The sequence below is a fragment of the Aegilops tauschii genome, chromosome 4 (genome assembly GCF_002575655.3).
Source record: "Aegilops tauschii subsp. strangulata cultivar AL8/78 chromosome 4, Aet v6.0, whole genome shotgun sequence".
Classification (NCBI taxonomy): Eukaryota; Viridiplantae; Streptophyta; class Magnoliopsida; order Poales; family Poaceae; genus Aegilops; species Aegilops tauschii.
The window spans coordinates 103,305,837-103,327,356 of NC_053038.3; the positions used below are offsets into that span (position 1 = coordinate 103,305,837).

The 21,520-nt window shown below is 49.6% G+C and overlaps 1 protein-coding gene across 1 annotated transcript; it reads left to right on the forward strand.

The window, feature by feature from the left end:
* Positions 1 to 15,125: 15,125 nt before the first annotated feature.
* On the forward strand, positions 15,126 to 17,755 carry LOC109777354 (uncharacterized). Its single transcript, XM_020335996.3, has 4 exons — positions 15,126 to 15,566; positions 16,661 to 17,456; positions 17,571 to 17,636; positions 17,742 to 17,755. Exons 1-4 carry the CDS (start codon positions 15,126 to 15,128, stop codon positions 17,753 to 17,755), a joined length of 1,317 nt encoding a protein of 438 aa, XP_020191585.2.
* The last annotated feature ends 3,765 nt before the right edge of the window (positions 17,756 to 21,520 follow it).

Here is a 21,520-nt window from a genome sequence, read left to right on the forward strand (position 1 = left end):
TGGCCATCATTTGTGGTTTCTCCAGGCTCTTTCACCTCATACTTCCACTCGCTGTCGTCATATAGTACAACTTCTTGGGAGTCTGCCTTTCGTGATTGAAAGTCCAACCATTATTCAACCTTTGGTGGGAAATTGTACTTGTGCTTATCCTTGTTCTCACCAGCAATCTGCTTATTCGTCTCCATTGAGTACTCTAAAAAGTATCCATTCATCTTGTGAAATGTGTATTGAACTATTGCCGTCACGGGTAATGCACGTACACCCTTGAGCACCTTATTGAAGCATTCTGCCATATTGCTTGTCATTTGACCGTACCTCCGGCCATCTTCATCGAAAGCATGTGCCCACATATTCCTTTCGACAATGTTCCTATTGAGAAATTCAAGACCACCGGGGTCAAGTTTCTTGTGTCTGAGCAATGCATTGAACAATGTGGCAAACCGCTTGTTGGTGAAAGCGAGACAACAATCTTGAAGATCATCGGCCAACTCCTTGATACCACATGCCCTATAGAAGTTTGCACAAAAGTGCCTCATGCACCATCAATGGTGCAACTTTGTATGTCCGGGAATGTCAACCACCACCGCATTTAGAATTCCTGGATGGCGATCCGATATGACACAAATTTCCCTTTCAGCCGGTAATACCCTTGTTCTCAATTGACGCAAGAACCACTCCCAGTTATCATTGTTCTCTACCTCAACCAAAGCAAAAGCCAAAGGCAACACCCGGTTAATGGCATCACTTGCTATTGCAACCAATAAAGTGCCCTTGTATTGTCCGGTCAAGAATGTGCCATCAATGGCGATGACGGGCCGACAATGCTCAAAAGCCCTCACGCATTGCTCAAAGGCCCAAAATGCACGGCCAAATACTCGGACGGTCCTCCCGTTATGAATCAATGTTTGGTGCCCATGAGGCTCAACCACATGAACCATGCCTGGGTTTGTGGCAGCCATAGCTAACAACAACCTAGGGAGTCGGTTGTATGCTTCCTCCCAATTGCCATACAACATCTTGAATGCGGCTTGCTTCGCCTTCCATGCCTTGCCGTACTTCACCTTGTAATGAAAGATGGCTTTCACAAGGTCAATGACACTCTTGATGCTCATTATTGGAAGTGTGGATATTTGGTTGGATAACCTGTAAGCAATGAACTCGGACATGAGTTGTCCGTGTTGTTTGTACACAAGCTCGCCATCCGCATTCTTGTGCCGGCACATGTGAGTTGGTAGACAACTCACTATGCGCTAAGTGGGACCTCCTTTCCATGGCCTTGCACGCACAATCCATGGACATCTTGGCACTTCACATTTGACCGTGTAACGCACATTGACGTCCGAGTTGGCCACTTTATGTGGACGATAATGTGTAACCGAGTAGTTGTCGAGCCATATCTTCAATTCCAAGAAGGATTGAAACTCACAACCGGGATATATCCCGTTCTTGCCGTCTTCCAAATCACGGTGAGAACTTGGCCTAGCTCCAAGAGATATGCATTTGCCACCATCCACAACAGCATCATCCGCGGGACTAAGGTCCTTGAACAATGGTGTCTTGTGATCCCGCCCGAATACCTTCTTGAATGCTTGGGCCTCCTTCGGCGTGAACTCCTCCTCATCAACTTCTTCATCGGGACCATCGTCATCCGAGTCCGATGCATATGCACGGGAAAAAGGGATGGATTGGTCCATTGTCTCTTGCACATGATATTGGTCGAGATCACCCACATTGTTGTCATGGAGATCAACTTCGTTGTCATCCTCCTCGTACTCATCATTCTCCTCTTCAAAAGCTTCATTTTGGTTGTTTGGAGTCGGGCTCAATGTTGGCCAATCTTGTTGCGTGAAATGAGGTTCACTCATTTGGTCTTGGTTCATGGGTGGGGGAGTGCTAGCAACCAACGGGGAGGGGTTCCGGTTCAAGTCCAAATTAAAGTAGGCTCAACCTTCTTGGAGGCAAATAACTCAAGAGCCTTGTCTAGAGATTCGGCAACCGTCTCCTTGTATGCAACCCAACGTTGCTCGGAGTTCACACGCATTGTCTTCCAACGGATGTGCATTCCAAAGCCAACATTATGCCTTCCCTCGAACTCAACAACGTCACTTGGGTCCATCCAATTCAAATCCTTCCTCACTTGTTCCAAGAGCTCCGCATAGCTAGGACTACTCTCAAACACCACGTCAAGCTCATCCGGGTCCGGCTCAACATTGCCTTTCAAAAAGGCCTCTTTATCCACATGATGAACATAAACACATGTTCTCCCCATCCCTACAATAATCAAAACCACACATATATCAAGTAAGTACTTAACAAAAATATTAGCACAAAATACATATGCCCTAACATATATATGAATTAATAACCCTAACCCCCACATAACAATTACCACAACCCTAACCATAGCATAAACCTAACACCAACATCAAACACACATAACCCTAACCCTAGCATACTATGAAAGCCTAACCATACCAAATTAGCAAAGAAACATAACATGATTCAACACAAATTTCCAAATCCAAGCCAAAACTAGGGTTTCCCCAAACTAGCTAGATTTGAGCAAATGTGACAATTCCTATGGATGAAAACGAGGGGATCGGAGGAGATTACCTTAAGGGAGGGGTTGGCTTCAAAATCCACGGTCAAATACTCCGGATTTGCAAGATTTGAGAAGAATTTGAGAGGGGGGAGGGGGAAGAGAGGAGGGGCGCAAGGCTAAGGGTTTGGGTGGGGTGGGGGTGTGTGGGGTGGGGGTGGGAGGGGAGAGAGGGTGGGGCCAGCCTAAGTGGCACACAGACTGTGCAGCGCCTAAGAAACGGGCGCTGCACATTACAAGTGTGGCGCCTAAGGGCTAGGCGCTGCACATTACAAGTGTGGCGCCTAGACCTTAGGCGCTGCTCAGCTGTCTGTGGGGCCGCAACTGGACCAGGGCTGTCATGCTGGCAGGAGGTGCGATGCCTAAGGCCGAGGCGCCGCACAGTAGGGCGCGGCGCCTCGCTATCAGGCGCCACACTAAAGGGTCAACAGAGTGAAATTTTTTCGAGAGCAGGTCAGTTTGTGATTTGATTTCGCCCTCAGGTCAAATATGTGATTTCTGCCGCCTTAAATGGTCCTCAAACGCCCGGGCCGTCCAACACCCCTCATATCCAGCCCAAATATGAGGCGGCCCGGGCGCGTCCGCCACGTCTGCTTGGCCTGCCTGGTCTACCATGTGCCCCACAAATATCCCCATCCGGAAAACCCTAGACATCGGTCAATCCAAACTTCACTTCACTCCCCTCTCCTTCACTCCACTTTTGAATCCCTCCCTTCCGATTCGATGACCTGCGACGGAAGCAGCGGTGGCTCTGATGCAGAATCTGATGGCTTGAGCATCGATGTGGAGGAGGTGGCCCTCCGAATCGCCTTGAGGAGGTTGCTGCTCGAGCAAGGCGGCCCCGGCAGTGGGAATCTTCTTCCTCAGCGCCCGTCGACGCAGCGCCAACGACGTTGCCGGCCTGTCCTACCTGGCACGCAGCTTCGGCCGCTCCTCTCCCGTCCTTTAGGTACGCTAGTAACCACCACCCTCTATTCCAAAAGTGGTACCCGGCCACCGTTGGGTCCTCGTGCCCGCGCAGGTGCCGACGCACACGAGGACGCCCGAGTCTGACACACGAGCAACTTGCCACGAGCGACAACCGGAAAGGAAGAGGGCGGCGGCGGGGGAGGCGCTGACCGGACGCCGGGCACGCGTGAGTGTGCCGATCGATCCCGATGCTGCGCTCCTCGCGTCAGCCCTTCGCCGCTCTCTCATGATGGCGGATATGGATGCGCGGCACCTCCGCCGCAAGAATGCCAAGGCACTCTCGCCATCGAGTTGTCCGAGCGCGAGGCAAGCGAGGAGGTGGCGGCCAACGTGAAGGCGGACCGCCATGCGAAGGAGTAGAACCGCCTGCTCCGCAGGCTGTCGGGCCGAAGCTGTTGCTCAAACTCCAACTTGATGGGCGGCTCCAGCTCTAGCTCCGACAACAACGCACCACCGCACGCCGACGCCTACACGGAGGAGCGGCACAACCGCATCAACGACCGTAAGGGGAAGGGGTCGGTGCGGAAATGGTGATTTCCTCCGCCCTTTCCCATTTTGTTTAATTTTAGTTATGTTTTAAGTACTTTGTAGTATGGATTTGCACTTTCCGCCATTGAACTCCAATGAACTATGCTCCTTTTTTCTGGCGATAAAATGTTGATCTGATGAACTGCGTGCGTTGTCGTCTTTTACATACAGTTGCATGGGTTGTATGGTTTTGAGGTTTTGTATATAAGAGACGTGGGTGTGAAAGCCAACAAATAAGGCGTGCCCAGTCAGTGTCCGCCGTGTCCGCGGACGTTTAAGGGACTGAATTTGCTATGTCTTTTAACGCCCACGATGCGGCTATGTCTCCCACGTGTCGAGCCACGACTTAGAGGCATAACCGCATTGTGGTTTTGTCGCAAGAAGGGTCATCTTCACACAATCCCATGTAATGAACAAGAATGAGATAAAGAGTTGGCTTACAATCGCCACTTCACACAATACATAAATAAATTCATACATCATTCAAGATACACACATAGACCGACTACGGTCAAACCAAATGAAAAGAAGATAACCCCAAATGCTAGATCCCTGATCATCCCAACTGGGCTCCACTACTGATCATCAGAAAATGAAACATAGTAACGACCAAGGTCCTCGTCGAACTCCCACTTGAGTTCGGTAGCATCACTTGCACTGGTATCCTCGGCACCTGCAACTGTTTGGAAGTATCTGGTGAGTCACGAGGACTCAGCAATCTCACACCCACGAGATCAAGACTATTTAAGCTTATGAGTAGGAAAGGGGTAAGGTGGTGAGGTTGCAGCAGCGACTAAGCATATATGGTGGCTAACATACGCAAATAAGAGCGAGAAGAGGAGCAACGGAACGGTCGTCAACTAGCAATGATCAAGAAGTGATCCTGAACTCCTACTTACGTCAAACATAACCCAAAAGCCGTGTTCACTTCCCGGACTCCGCCGAAAAGAGACCATCACGGCTGCACACGCGGTTGATGCGTTTTAAATAAGTCGAGTGTCAAGTTCTCTACAACCGGACATTAACAAATTCCCATCTGCCACATAACCGCGGGCACGGCTCTCGAAAGTTTATACCCTGCAGGGGTGTCCCAGCTTAGCCCATAATAAGCTCTCACGGTCAACGGAGGATAAACCTTCTCCCGGGAAGACCCGATCAGTCTCGGAATCCCGGTTTACAAGACATTTCGACAATGGTAAAACAAGACCAGCAAAGCCGCCCGATGTGCCGACAAATCCCGATAGGAGCTGCACATATCTCGTTCTCAGGGCAACACCGGATGAGACATCCTACGAGTAAAACCAGACCTCGAGTTTCCACGAGGGGGCCCCGCAGTCTACTCAGTTCGGACCAACACTCGAAGGAGCACTGGCCCGGGGGGGTTAAAATAAGATGACCCTTGAGTCTGCAGAACCCAAGGGAAAAGGGGATAGGTGGTAGCAAATGGTAAAACCAAGGTTGGGCCTTGCTGGAGGAGTTTTATTCAAAGCGAACTGTCAAGGGGGTCCCATAAATCACCCAACCGCGTAAGGAACGCAAAATCAAGGAACATAACACCGGTATGACGGAAACTAGGGCGGCAAGAGTGGAACAAAACACCAGGCATAAGGCCGAGCCTTCCACCCTTTACCAAGTATATAGATGCATTAATTAAATAAGAGATATTGTGATATCCCAACATATCCATGTTCCAACATGGAACAAACTTCATCTTCACCTGCAACTAGCAACGCTATAAGAGGGGCTGAGCAAAAGCGGTAACATAGCCAAACAACGGTTTGCTAGGAAGAGTGGATTAGAGGCTTGACATGGCAATATGGGAGGCATGATATGGCAAGTGGTAGGTAGCGCGGCATAGCAATAGAGCGAACAACTAGCAAGCAAAGATAGAAGTGATTTCAAGGGTATGGTCATCTTGCCTGAGATCCCGCAAGGAAGAAGAACGAGTCCATGAAGAAGACAAACAGACGTAGTCGAATGAATCCTCACAACTCCGGAACGAAACCGAAGCTAACGAGAGAAGCAACCCAGAAAGAAACAAAAAACATAGTAAAACAACCATCACATAAACATGGCATGATGCACAAACAAGTATGATGCATGTCCGGCTTAAATGAGGCATGGCATGGCAAAATGCAACAAACAATACTACAAATTAAGTGGAGCTCAATATGCAACGAGTTGCATATTGACAAAACACCACATCAATTATTTAGTTCTCTCTCGTTTATCTACCCAACAATATTAAATGTTATTAAACATGGCAAGAGGTGAAGCATAGTAAGACTATCTATCTAGGCAAGTTTAAATGAGGCCGGAACAACAAACAACAATTCCGGAAAATCCCCATATGTCATTTAGCAATATAAAGCAAACAACAATTTTAAATATTTAAATCTTGTTATCATGATGCGGATGACAAAGCAAGTTTTAAGCAGTTTTATGAAAATGTTGACATGAGCATGTTATGAAGCATTTGGTCACCATGGCGGAACGAAACGTGTGCCACGGCAACGAATCTGAAAATGATGTCACAACAACATATCGGTTCCGATAGCTCACGGAGATACCGGTGCAAAAGAAGTGGGCGTGAGCGTGTCATGCAAGGATGGTGGGGTGCTCCCGGATTCCGGGTTCCCACGGGACGGCGGCATGGCAAACGAGGAACGTGCAAAGACCTCTCTCGGACACGGTGCAAACACGAGCATCTCATACAACACACATGCATTCGTTCACGGGCGTCGTCTTGGGGTTATACCTTCGAAGCGTGCCTTTCGGAACGGATCAAGTTCGTTGAGGGAAGTAGTGGTGCACGGGCCGTAGTTGTACACGGGTCTTCGGCGATGGTAGTGGTACACGGTCGTAGAGGAACTTGGCGTATCCGGGGGCTCCGGATGTCGCGGTACTTGGCGGTCTTGGTCGAGGCAGAAAAACGTAGTCGAACTTTCAGTCAAACAGCAACAACCATCGCAGGTGCATGATGACAGCGGGGCGTCGTGGTCATCCACTACGGCAGACAGGGCATGTGGGTCGTAGTGGTGCAGCACGGGTACATGAGGCCGGGGCTGTGTCTTGGGGTCTTGGCAACGAGGTCCACGCAGAAACCCAGGAGGAGTGACGGGGATGCAGACTAGGCAGGAGGCGGCGGAGACATGGCCGTCGATGCGCGACCGCTTGGAGGTGGGGTGCCACGTAGCTGCGGCTGCTCCCAGCCGAAGCTCGGGCCTGCATGTCGTCGAGGCGCGGCACAGGGAGATGGAAGGATGGATGGGCGCGGCGGAGGGCAGCAGTCCGGCGACGGAGCAGAGGTGCAGCAGGGAAGAAGGGCAGGAGCACTGGGCGAGGAGGAAGACAGAGATAGCGCGGAGCAGTGACGTGCAGGTGGTCGCCTTCGCGGACGACACAAGGGGCGGCACCGCGCCATGGCTTGGGTGGTGCGAGGCATGGAAGCAGAGGAACGGTGCGAGGGAAGGTCCGGCGGTGAGGGACACCGGCGAACGGAGGCGGCGGAGGAAGGAGAGTCCTTCATGGGCGCGCGCACAGGGCGGCGGCCTACTGGTGGTCGTCGGCGCGGCTCCATGGCCAAAGGCCAAGGTCAGGGTCTAGGGGATCGGGCGTCTCCCTTGGAGGCGCTGGGTGTATGCATGTGGGAGATCGAGAGGGTGAGGAGGAGATCGAGCGGAGGGAGATGGGGATCGGGGTCCTGGCGGCGCTGGAGGGAGATAGGATCGAGAGAAGGGAGGCTAGGGTTAGCGAGGGAGAGAGGCTGGGCTGGGCCTAACGGGCTGCAGCTACAGGAGGCCCAAGTGGCCGGCTGGGGTGCGCTGGGGGTCTCTCTCTTCTCTCTCCCTTAAATCTTTGGCAGAATGGTATTAGAGAAAATAAAAAGAAAGAGAGGGTTAGAGAAAGGATTTGCGCATGCGGTTAATTTTCCTGGGCTCATAAAAATGCGCTTGATCCAGGAAAAATAGAAGTGGCATGATTGAAAGATATAAATTCAATTGGTTAGAACAAGGAGTGTGAATCCGAAGTTTCCAAAATGTTGAACATTTAGGAAGAGCCTCGATAAAACGATAAAAGAATATGAGGACAAGTCGGAGACCAAGAATTGAGATAACAAAGGCATTGGGATTATTTGCAAGTGTGTTATGGTGATTTCCAAATTAAGAAATATTTAATATAGTTCCCTAATATTGGGAGGATACGTTATCAAGAGAAGTCACCCTTCCCTCGATTTAAATAGATCGACCATCTATGCAATTTATTAGTTGAGTTGAGATGCAAAGATTAATGACATGATGGCATGATGACATGATGCAATGCAAAAATAAAAGAGCAAGCACAAAAGAAACACACGTTGACCACGAAATATATGGAAATCTTCTGAAGCGTCGGTCTCGGGGCGTTACAACACTCCACCACTACAAGAGGATCTCGTCCCGAGATCTAGGATGGCACCAGAGAACAACGGAAGAGGAAGAGAAAAGGTAAAGCTAAGTTGCTTCTTTGCGAGATGAGTGAAACCAAAGAACCTTGAGAGGTCGCAGAGCTTGAAGAAATGACACGACGGAGGTGAACAATATTTAAAACACTCCGTTCAGCAAGAGGAACAAGGCACATTGCAAGAACCTTGTAGGTTGAAGGACATGAAACAAGAGCTTAACGGACCAAAAAGAATATGAAAGCGCACCGGTATAACGAGATAGCCAAGGAACAAGAATGACATAATTTTGACAGCACTCCGGTTGAAAAAGAGAAGGAAAACTTGATAAGATGAAAAGAAATTGAGGAGATGACACAACACTCCGGTTAAAAGGATAAGCAAGGAAAAAAGATGATCTTGACAAAACAAGAAGATTGGTCGAAGAGAGCAATATCACAATGGCTCCGGTAGAAATGAAAGAATGCAATGAAAAGAACGGAGAAGAAAACAAATGTTCTACCTTAAGTGAATTTGAGAGAGCATCCTTAAAAGAAGGATAGAATGGAGTTGTTGAAAAAATCAACAAAGAAAGGATATGATCCTCGTGGGGTTATGGAGACATCTCAAAACATGAGGTGAAATTCTGCCACTAACAAAAACAATTGCTTGCTTGAGATCAACGAAGAGATGAAAACTTCTCTCGCCGAGAGGATAGGAGAAAACTTGGATCATTGATAGACACCACAATTAGCAACATTCGTTCGAGAAGGCTTTAAGTGAAATCTATACCAAGATAACTCCAACAAAGAGATTATTATGGGTTGAAACAACTCATGGACGAAGGAAATATGATGGGTTTAAGTATCTCATTCTTAACAACTTGCGAATCATGGAACACGAAGGGAAATTATCAACAATGACATAACACCACCTCAAAAGATAAGGTAGAAAGAATTGCACTTCGGAATGCAAGATGAAGAATGCTTGAACTCCCCAAAACAAAACGTGTGTTGAACACCATGTTTATTTTAGAGTATAGCTTAGCGGATCTTAACTCCGAGAGAATTCTTGACGAACAATTGAAGAATGAAAAGAATCCTTGACGAAGCACCATGTAGAGCCTCCATGAAGAACTCCGGTAATAAAAGAATGATCAAACGAAAGGGAAAGTTGAAAAGAACTCCGGGAGAAGCCTTGCAATGATTAGATGAAGCTTTGAAATGATATAATTGAAATAACTTGGAGCTCCGGAAAGAAAAGATGAACAACTTGGAACCGAGAATTTGATATCATGAACGAACTCCGGAAGAAGGAATTAACCACTTGGAGGAAACAAGAATAAGAATTACATTACGCGTATCCTTCACCAATTTAGATTGATGACAAGCAACGGATTTGGCATACTACTTATTCTCGTAGAAAGGATTAAGATAGATATAGCGCAAACTTGAGAAAAGTCTTCAACGAACCACCGGTAGGATTGAAACAACGAATAAATTGATATGATAACGAAGGAAGAGAAATCTTGAACGAACCACCGCGAGAATTGAAAACAATTGAAGAAAAGAGGACGAAACACCGTAAGAATTAAAGAACGTGCGAAAATACTCGAGGGAATTTAGATACATGAGAACGAATAGATCACGAGCTGACTAGAGGATACTTGAATGATGCACTGGGAGAATATGGAGATGAACGAAGAGACATCAATTTAGAATAATTGGAGAACGAGGCTGAAAACTTAGATCGAAGAAATCTTCTGAAATGATGGCCTTTGGATGATCAAGAAATGAAAACAACTCTGAAATGCTCCGAATCGGTATGAAAAGAATTCTCGCAATCGAAAACAATTATGAGAGGATGGCATAAGCTAGAACCATGAATCTTCAAGAGAACGGACCAAGATTCAAGAGAAATTCTACCTTGATCTTGAAATGTTGAGAATGACGATGAGAAACACCACCATGAATTGTTGAGGCACTCTGGAATGAAAATTGGAAAGGTTGAACCAACGACGAAAAGAATTTGAAAGACCTTGGAGAAAGACATTTGACTGATGATAATTCATTCTTACGTCAAACTTTGCAATGAATTTGAGAATAACTCCGGAAAGAATTATAAGCGTCAGGTAAGATCCTGGGAAAAAAACCTGTGGGTTAGGCCCACTCAAAAGAAACACCGTTGGAATGATTTAAAAGAAAGATTGCGCCAGTCGAATTAAATGGCTCAAAAGAGATAACAACCTCGAGATAGCTTGAACGGATTGGGAATGGAAATGTGAATCTCCTGAGATATCTTCAACACTCCAGATAACATGAATAGCAAGAGGTGGATGATTAAGAGATGCGCCGACATGAGAAAGCATTTGAAACGAGAAAAAGAATACGATCAACACTGAAAGCTTGACTTGAGTCCACCGGAGAAGAAAAGAGAATGATGAACTTGAAGCTTCATGAGCATCTCCATGAGAAATCACCGGTTAAGAACATGGAGGAAAAGAATGAAGAGACTTCACATCCATAAGATGGATACTTGATTAAGAAATCTAAGTGTTTCAAGAAAAAGGGTGGGAGGGTGGGAAAACAAAAGCAACTTGGGTCGGATGAAAAGAACACCGTTGAGAAAAAGCTTAGAACTGATCTTGCGAATGTTGGAATGACTAGATGCACTTGAAGAGAAACACGCCGGTTGGAAAGAATTGGGATGACAATCTCGATGATCAAGAAGGATTGGTATTCACATAGAAGTATGAGAACACCGCTTAGGAAAGGTAGGGAATCAACACTTGACTTCGAAGCGACTCGAATACCACAACTTAAAACAAAACAAAGGATTTGGCTTGCAGAATAAGCCGGAACAAACATATGATAGAGATTTCGTCCAAAGTTTTTGTGGTGGAGCCCACACGGGCTCGATCGTACAACACCATCATGTACAAGGCAGTGCACATGACATACGAAGCGTCCCTGAGTCGGCATAGCCAAGGACTCTTTAAGACACTACGAGACCACTGTAAAACCAACCGTGGAAAGGCGGACCACTAGACGTCGAACCCCAATCTCATATCATGCATCTGTCGGAAAGATATCCTAGGAGCTACTTGAATTCCCACTTATAAACTCCCGAAACTTTCTGGTTATGCAATCAGGTGTTGGGGATACAGGGGACACAATATATATCACCCAAACTAACAACACCTAGATCCAGCTGTATCCATCCGTCAACACATAACCAAGAAACCTTCGGAAATCATTTACCTCAACCTTCGAAAAGCATCTGTTATACGAGTTATGGCAATACTCCCGAACTCCCGCCCCAGTACTGGGTGGAGTCGAGGTGATCTCACCAACAACTGCATAAAAGAGATTTTCGATGTCGGCGAAACTCAGGTATTCCAGAACTGCAACGATAAATTTGTGACGACAACACCTCGGAGCTCAACTCCCCGGGACACTGCCACAACCCCTAAATGTCAGGAGGCACCAAGAACAATGTTCTCGTCACAAAACCATCGGAACGATTCCAAGATACCCGCGTGATCCTAATTTTTTTAGTGAAATTTGAGGAGAGAAAAGTCAAAACTTCTACGTCAGGAGACCTCACCAGAGCGACGTAGGGACTGAGGAGTAAAAAGAATCCTACTCTCCGATATATATAATTCTAAGACTCAAAACATTTTTGTTCTAGACTCAACAACGCCAGCGATTCGATCAAGCAGGGGGCTCCTAAGTCGGGGATGGCTCTGATTACCAACTTGTAACGCCCACGATGCGACTATATCTCCCACGTGTCGAGGCACAACTTAGAGGCATAACCGCATTGTGGTTTTGTCGCAAGAAGGGTCATCTTCACACAATCCCATGTAATGAACAAGAATGGGATAAAGAGTTGGCTTACAATCGCCACTTCACACAATACATAAATAAATTCATACATCATTCAAGATACACACATAGACCAACTACGGTCAAACCAAATGAAAAGAAGATAACCCCAAATGCTAGATCCCTGATCGTCCCAACTGGGCTCCACTACTGATCATCAGAAAACGAAACATAGTAACGACCAAGGTCCTCGTCGAACTCCCACTTGAGTTCGGTAGCATCACTTGCACTGGTATCCTCGGCACCTGCAACTGTTTGGAAGTATCTGGTGAGTCACGAGGACTCAGCAATCTCACACCCGTGAGATCAAGACTATTTAAGCTTATGAGTAGGAAAGGGGTAAGGTGGTGAGGTTGCAGCAGCGACTAAGCATATATGGTGGCTAACATACGCAAATAAGAGCGAGAAGAGGAGCAACGGAACGGTCGTCAACTAGCAATGATCAAGAAGTGATCCTGAACTCCTACTTACGTCAAACATAACCCAAAAGCCGTGTTCACTTCCCGGACTCCGCCGAAAAGAGACCATCACGGCTACACACGCGGTTGATGCGTTTTAAATAAGTCGAGTGTCAAGTTCTCTACAACCGGACATTAACAAATTCCCATCTGCCACATAACCGCAGGCACGGCTCTCGAAAGTTTATACCTGCAGGGGTGTCCCACCTTAGCCCATAATAAGCTCTCACGGTCAACGAAGGATAAACCTTCTCCCGGGAAGACCCGATCAGTCTCGGAATCCCGGTTTACAAGACATTTCGACAATGGTAAAACAAGACCAGCAAAGCCGCCCGATGTGCCGACAAATTCCGATAGGAGCTGCACATATCTCGTTCTCAGGGCAACACCGGATGAGACATCCTACGAGTAAAACCAGACCTCGAGTTTCCACGAGGGGGCCCCGCAGTCTACTCAGTTCGGACCAACACTCGAAGGAGCACTGGCCCGAGGGGGTTAAAATAAAATGACCCTTGAGTCTGCAGAACCCAAGGGAAAAGGGGATAGGTGGTAGCAAATGGTAAAACCAAGGTTGGGCCTTGCTGGAGGAGTTTTATTCAAAGCAAACTGTCAAGGGGGTCCCATAAATCACCCAACCGCGTAAGGAACGCAAAATCAAGGAACATAACACCGGTATGACGGAAACTAGGGTGGCAAGAGTGGAACAAAACACCAGGCATAAGGCCGAGCCTTCCACCCTTTACCAAGTATATAGATGCATTAATTAAATAAGAGATATTGTGATATCCCAACATATCCATGTTCCAACATGGAACAAACTTCATCTTCACCTGCAACTAGCAACGCTATAAGAGGGGCTGAGCAAAAGCGGTAACATAGCCAAACAACGGTTTGCTAGGAAGAGTGGATTAGAGGCTTGACATGGCAATATGGGAGGCATGATATGGCAAGTGGTAGGTAGCGCGGCATAGCAATAGAGCGAACAACTAGCAAGCAAAGATAGAAGTGATTTCAAGGGTATGGTCATCTTGCCTGAGATCCCGCAAGGAAGAAGAACGAGTCCATGAAGAAGACAAACAGACGTAGTCGAATGAATCCTCACAACTCCGGAACGAAACCGAAGCTAACGAGAGAAGCAACCCGGAAAGAAACAAACAACATAGTAAAACAACCATCACATAAACATGGCATGATGCACAAACAAGTATGATGCATGTCCGGCTTAAATGAGGCATGGCATGGCAAAATACAACAAACAATACTACAAATTAAGTGGAGCTCAATATGCAACGAGTTGCATATTGACAAAACACCACATCAATTATTTAGTTCTCTCTCGTTTATGTACCCAACAATATTAAATGTTATTAAACATGGCAAGAGGTGAAGCATAGTAAGACTATCTATCTAGGCAAGTTTAAATGAGGCCGGAACAACAAACAACAATTCCGGAAAATCCCCATATGTCATTTAGCAATATAAAGCAAACAACAATTTTAAACATTTAAATCTTGTTATCATGATGCGGATGACAAAGCAAGTTTTAAGCAGTTTTATGAAAATGTTGACATGAGCATGTTATGAAGCATTTGGTCACCATGGCGGAACGAAACGTGTGCCACGGCAACGAATCCGAAAATGATGTCACAACAACATATCGGTTCCGATAGCTCACGGAGATACCGGTGCAAAAGAAGTGGGCGTGAGCGTGTCATGCAAGGATGGTGGGGTGCTCCCGGATTCCGGGTTCCCACGGGACGGCGGCATGGCAAACGAGGAACGTGCAAAGACCTCTCTCGGACACGGTGCAAACACGAGCATCTCATACAACACACATGCATTCGTTCACGGGCGTCGTCTTGGGGTTATACCTTCGAAGCGTGCCTTTCGGAACGGATCAAGTTCGTTGAGGGAAGTAGTGGTGCACGGGCCGTAGTTGTACACGGGTCTTCGGCGATGGTAGTGGTACACGGTCGTAGAGGAACTTGGCGTATCCGGGGGCTCCGGATGTCGCGGTACTTGGCGGTCTTGGTCGAGGCAGCAAAACGTAGTCGAACTTTGAGTCAAACAGCAACAACCATCGCAGGTGCATGATGACAGCGGGGCGTCGTGGTCATCCACTACGGCAGACAGGCATGCGGGTCGTAGTGGTGCAGCATGGGTACATGAGGCCGGGGCTGTGTCTTGGGGTCTTGGCAACGAGGTCCACACAGAAACCCAGGAGGAGCGACGGGGATGCAGACTAGGCAGGAGGCGGCGGAGACATGGCCGTCGATGCGCGACCGCTTGGAGGTGGGGCGCCACGTAGCTGCGGCTGCTCCCAGCCGAAGCTCGGGCCTTCATGTCGTCGAGGCGCGGCACAGGGAGATGGAAGGATGGATGGGCGCGGCGGAGGGCAGCAGTCCGGCGACGGAGCAGAGGTGCAGCAGGGAAGAAGGGCAGGAGCACTGGGCGAGGAGGAAGACAGAGATGGCGCGAGCAGCGACCTGCAGGTGGTCGCCTTCGCGGACGACACAAGGGGCGGCACCGCGCCATGGCTTGGGTGGTGCGAGGCATGGAAGCAGAGGAACGGTGCGAGGGAAGGTCCGGCGGCGAGGGACACCGGCGAACGGAGGCGGCGGAGGAAGGAGAGTCCTGCATGGGCGCGCGCACAGGGCGGCGGCCTGCTGGTGGTCGTTGGCGCGGCTCCATGGCCAAAGGCCGAGGTCAGGGTCTAGGGGATCGGGCGTCTCCCTTGGAGGCGCTGGGTGTATGCGTGTGGGAGATCGAGAGGGTGAGGAGGAGATCGAGCGGAGGGAGATGGGGATCGGGGTCCTGGCGGCGCTGGAGGGAGATAGGATCGAGAGAAGGGAGGCTAGGGTTAGCGAGGGAGAGAGGCTGGGCTGGGCCTCACGGGCTGCAGCTACATGAGGCCCAAGTGGCTGGCTGGGGTGCGCTGGGGGTCTCTCTCTTCTCTCTCCCTTAAATCTTTGGCAGAATGGTATTAGAGAAAAGAAAAGGAAAGAGAGAATTAGAGAAAGGATTTGCGCATGCGGTTAATTTTCCCGGGCTCATAAAAATGCGCTTGATCCAGGAAAAATAGAAGTGGCATGATTGAAAGATATAAATTCAATTGGTTAGAACAAGGAGTGTGAATCCGAAGTTTCCAAAATGTTGAACATTTAGGAAGAGCCTCGATAAAACGATAAAAGAATATGAGGACAAGTCGGAGACCAAGAATTGAGATAACAAAGGCATTGGGATTATTTGCAAGTGTGTTATGGTGATTTCCAAATTAAGAAATATTTAATATAGCTCCCTAATATTGGGAGGATATGTTATCAAGAGAAGTCACCCTTCCCTCGATTTAAATAGATCGACCATCTATGCAATTTATTAGTTGAGTTGAGATGCAAAGATTAATGACATGATGGCATGATGACATGATGCAATGCAAAAATAAAAGAGCAAGCACAAAAGAAACACACGGTGACCACGAAATATATGGAAATCTTCTGAAGCATCGGTCTCGGGGCGTTACAGTCTTGCTGTACATGCTTTAAAAGGGCATATTTGCACATCAAAGGCCCTTCATATAATCATATTCTCACTGCATACTAGTACAAAATGATAATGTGCTACCTAGTTTTTGTCTGTGTATTTCTCAGTTTCTGGAACACGTACATCTAAAGATGGCTTTGCATTTCTTTACAAGGAAAACCAAAGATGGAATGTTTAAGCACGTAGGATTAATGTGACAATGCACGATCTTTGTGCGCATGCATGAATTGAGGCAATCCCGAGAGATATAAAATGGCAGGAGGAAGAAGAAGACGGCAACATTACATCGATCGTTCCTGTGAGCATTTGCTCTTGCGCTTCTTCATACTCCAATTTGCTAGGAAGAAGCAAACAGCCATATTTGATAGCAATGGCAGCGTCGGGGTGCAGCGTCATCGTCTTGCTCGTCGTGTTCACGGTGGCGGTGGGGGCGGCGGCGCTGCTGCAGCCGGCGGAGGCAGCGACGGCGGCGGCGGCGACGAGGCGCCACGCCGACACCCGCGTGCTCTGGTACCCGGGAACCAGGCAGCGTAGCCCCAGCGGCTTCCGGGGTTTCCCTCGCTCAAGGCTGTCGCCGCCGTCCGCGGGCAGGCTAACGCCGCCGTCGCCCAGCGGCAGGCCGATGACGCCGCCGCCGTCTCAGGCGCAGGCGCCGCCGGCGCCCATCTCGCCCCCGTGCACCGCCGCGAACCCACAGCCCGGCTTCCCCGGCATGCCGGTGGGCGGCGCCGGCGGCTTCGGAGGGTCGTCGCCCTCGCCGCCGTTGGCGCCGACGGACTGCGTGACGCCGCTGGCGGGGCTGATGACGTGCGCGTCGTTCCTGACGGGGAGCGAGGCGGAGACGCCGACGCCGCAGAGCGAGTGCTGCGGCGGGCTGGGCATGTTCCTCAACAGCTCGGCGGCGGCGGACGACCGGTCGCTGCGTTGCCTGTGCCCGGTGATCCTCGGCGACGTGAACCGCATGCTCCCCAAGCCCATCGACCCCGTCCGCATGATGTACCTCCCCATCGCCTGCGGCGTCGTCCTCCCGCCCCAAGTCCTCTTCATCTGCTTCAGTACGCCAACGCCATTAATCTCTCTCCCTCTCACTCTCTCGCTCGCTCGCTCTCTCTTTCTCACTCATGATGGATTGATTTGATTGATGATGGTCTTGGAATCTACTTATGCAGCTGGGCAGCCGACGCCGCCGGTGGTGCAGCAGATTCCCGACTCCTGGAAGACCTCGTCTTCTTCAGGTCAACTACTCACTCACTTCTGAAAGTGAAAAATCCATACTGTCCATGCATGGTTAAGCTCGATTGCTGTGAGCTGAATTCTGATGTCTTCCATCTGCTGTGCAGCCTTGTCGCCTTGAGCTGGTGCCGACGATCGGATTTGGTTACTGCTCATCACGCAGGCACAATTTATCCCGGGACGTATCTATCTACCAAGTTTAATTAAGATTACAAACGTGAGAAACTAGCTGGTTACTACCAACTTTGCAGCCACCAGATCGAGTGGTCAACGCATCATGTGCCAATTGTGGCGTAGTATTACTGATCGATGTAATAGCTAGCATGTTTTCCTTTTTCTTATTGAGAATGTAAACAAAAAAAAATTATAAGAGCAGATTGCGTCAAAGGGAGTATTGTTTCAAACTATTTACATGGGTTTTCCGTTTGATGATCCTATAATGCCCATCTGGCCCTGGCTTGTGTTTACTAACTTAGTCTTCCATATTAGTGTGATGATGAATGTCCTTTCATCACGTTTCTGTCTAGTCAAAGAGCTTGGACCATCTACATTACATTTTCTGGACAATTTTGTCCTCGTCTCCATATGTCACTTATATGTGGGATCCACCCGAGTAAAAACAGAAATAAAACTTCCCTCTCTCTATCACTTACACGGGGGACCCACGCTTAAAAAGAGAAAAAGAAAACTCACCCTTCCCACACTTTTACAGGCGGGACCCACCTAAAAAGCAAAAGAAAAGAAAGTCAAATTTGCTAATTCTCATTTAGGTGAGATTTTTTTTGAACTGTCCAACATTGCTGGGTTTCATTAGCTTAGCAGAAGGGAGTGACAAGAGTTTGATCAAGTGATCGGTGGGCGAAAGAAAAAGGAACTAGAACAAATCTCAAACATGGTGATATCTCATGGGACGTTCCGGAAGGGGTGCTCTAAGCATTTCGCGCCCGCGATCCGCCATTGTTCCATGTCCGAGCGGCAGCCGCTGATGATGTTGGCCGGGCTTGGCTGCTTCCCTTTGAAGGTGCAGCAGTTCCTCTCCATCCAGATTTGCCAGCAGATGAGCGCAATCATGGATTTGACGCCTTTCCTGGTACCGCGGCGGCGGCAATGACGATCATTTTGACCTTGGCCGTGGTTGTCTGCCCCGAGCTCCATGCGTTTGGGTGCAGGGTTGAGCATCCCTCCCATGTTGCCGCCGTGCTCCACACCTGCCTGGCCGTTGGGCAGTCCCAGATGAGGTGCACCGAGTTCTCGAGGTTGCGCATACAGAGTGGGCAGAAATACCCGTTTGGCCATCCACGTCATTGCAATCTGTCGTTGCACCACAGCCTGTTGAGGTGGAGGAGCCATAGGAACATCTTGTTCTTGCCTGGCGCCCACACCTTCCAGATGATCGTCTTGAAGCCACTGCTGCTGCCTCCCTCCTTCTGCGCTTTGTATGCCGAGCTGGTGGAGTACTGACCCGAGCTGGTCAGGTTCCATGCGATGCTGTCCCTGGCATGCTGCTGGAGTGCCGGCGCCGTGGCCCGGAGCTCGCGGGCCAGAGCGACCGCTTGCGGCGTGACCGCCTGCACATCGTCGTGCCTCAAATCCAGCAGCCATCCGTCCCCCTGCATGGCGGCCTGCACCGACCTGTTCTTCCTCGAGGAGTGGCTGTACAGGAGGGGGTAGGTGGAGCACAGGGGATGTCCTCCGAGCCAATTGCAGTGCCAGAAGGAGGTCGTGGCGCCGTCTCCTATGGTGACGGTCGTGAACGCGGTGAAGAGGGCGCGATCACCATCATCGCAAGGTGTGATGGTGCCCACCCATGGTCTCGCCGGCTGTTGCCAGCTTCACCAGAGCCATCTGAGTTGGAGGGCCCGCGCAAACTGTGCCAGGTCATGGATGCCGAGGCCACCATCGTCCTCCGGTTTGGTGACTAGCTTCCAGGCGACCTTACACTTTCCTCCCGACACCTCCTCGTCTTGCGCCCATAAGAAGCGACGACGAGCTTTGTCGATCTCCTTGAAAAGCTTTTTGGGCACCCGTAGGAAAGTTAGGGCGAAGGTTGCCATGGCCGAAAGGACGCAGCGGACCAGCACTCGTCGTCCGGCCAGAGGTATGAGCTTGCCCTTCCAGCCCGCGAGCCGCGCTCGGATTCTATCTAGGATGAACTGTAAGTGGACTAGCCTGGTTCTGGCCGTTGTGACGGGGAGGCCGAGGTATCTAAAAGGGAAGCTAGCTCGTCCTCCGCCGAAATTTAGCAGCACGTGGTCGAGGGCGACGTCGTCGCAGCGAATCGGGATCGCGGAAGATTTCTGCTGGTTGATGCACAGCCCGGTGGAATCCCCGAAGAGTTTGAGGATCTCTAGTAGCACATCTACCTCCTCCCGGCTCGGGTTTGCGAAAATGATGGCGTCGTCGGCGTATAAACTAACCCGTAGTCTCGGCGTCGTCCAGTAGGGGCTGCATGATCCCTGCCCTTGTCGCGTGCTCTAGAAGCCGGTGAAGTTGATCTATAGCGATGATGAATAGGAGGGGGAAATGGGGGTCACCCTGGCGCAGGCCGCAACGGTGCAAGATGGTCGCGCCAGGGTTTCCATTCAGCAAACAGCTCGACGACGATGTTCAGGAGAGCGGCGATCCAATCCCTCCAACGCGCGCTGAAACCAAGCCGCTGCAGGAGCTCGAGCAAGTACTCCCAGGAGACACTGTCGAAGGCCTTTGCGATATCTAGTTTGAGCAGGAGCGATGGGATCTTCCTGCGGTGCAGTGCCTTGATAGTGTTTTGAACGTACATATAGCTGTCCTGGATGCATTTCTTCTTTTGAAAAGTTGTCTGAGCCGGCGAGATGATCTGATCTATGACAATGGCCAAGCGCATGGACAACACTTTGGCGATCAGCTTAGCAATGCTGTGGATGAGGCTGATGGGTCTGAAATCGCTCACAGTAGTGGCTCCGTCTTTCTTTGGCAGCAGGATGATCATCGCGCGGTTTAGGTCGCTGAAGTTTCCCGTGGCAAGACTATAGAAGTGATCAAAAGCAGCCATGACATCCATTTTGATTGTGCCCCAGCAAGCCCGGAAAAAAGTGCCAGAGAAGCCATCAGGCCCCGGCGCCTTCTCTGCTGGTGAAGCCTTGATCGCCTCCCACAGTTCTTCTTCAGAGAAAGGGTTGTCCAATCCATCGTTTTGGATCCGTGGAAGCTCCAAGCTGTCCCAGTTGATGGTTTGCCCCCTCGTTTTCCCCCTGCACAATAGCTGTGTGAAATGCTGATGGATCATATCTGCCTTGTCTTCGTGCGTGGTCACCATGCTCCCTCCCTCCCTCGAGCTCAGGGCGTGAATGAAGTTTTTGCGGCGCCGACCATTGATCTTTTCCTGAAAGAAAGCAGTTTTGGCATCTCCAGCTCGAAGCCAGGTGATCCTGGATGCTTGCCTCTTTCATGCCCGCTCGATTGCCGCCAAACCAACAATCCTCTGTTTCAGCATCTTGCGCAGAGCAAATTCGCTAGGCGTCAGCCCCCTCTTCTCCTGGGCGATGTCCAGCTGCATGATCACCTCTGAGGCCAGATGAAATTGAATTTTTGCATTGCTGAATAAGGTGTTTGCCCAAATTTTCAGGTCGGCAGCAGTCCTCTGTAGCTTGGTCTCCATCCGAACCCATGGGCATGAGTGGTTTACTGGCCTATTCCATGCTGCCGCCACCGTCTCCTGGAACCATGGGAAGCGCGGCTAGAAACTCTCAAAACGGAAGCGGGGCGGTGGCCGGGGGGCCGCCATGCTCGCGAGCACCAGAGGACAGTGATCCGAGCACGACGTAGAGGCGGCCATGAGCATGAACTCCGGGAACCTGGCGTCCCACTCATGGTTGTAGAATACCTTGTTGATACAGACCATCGTTGG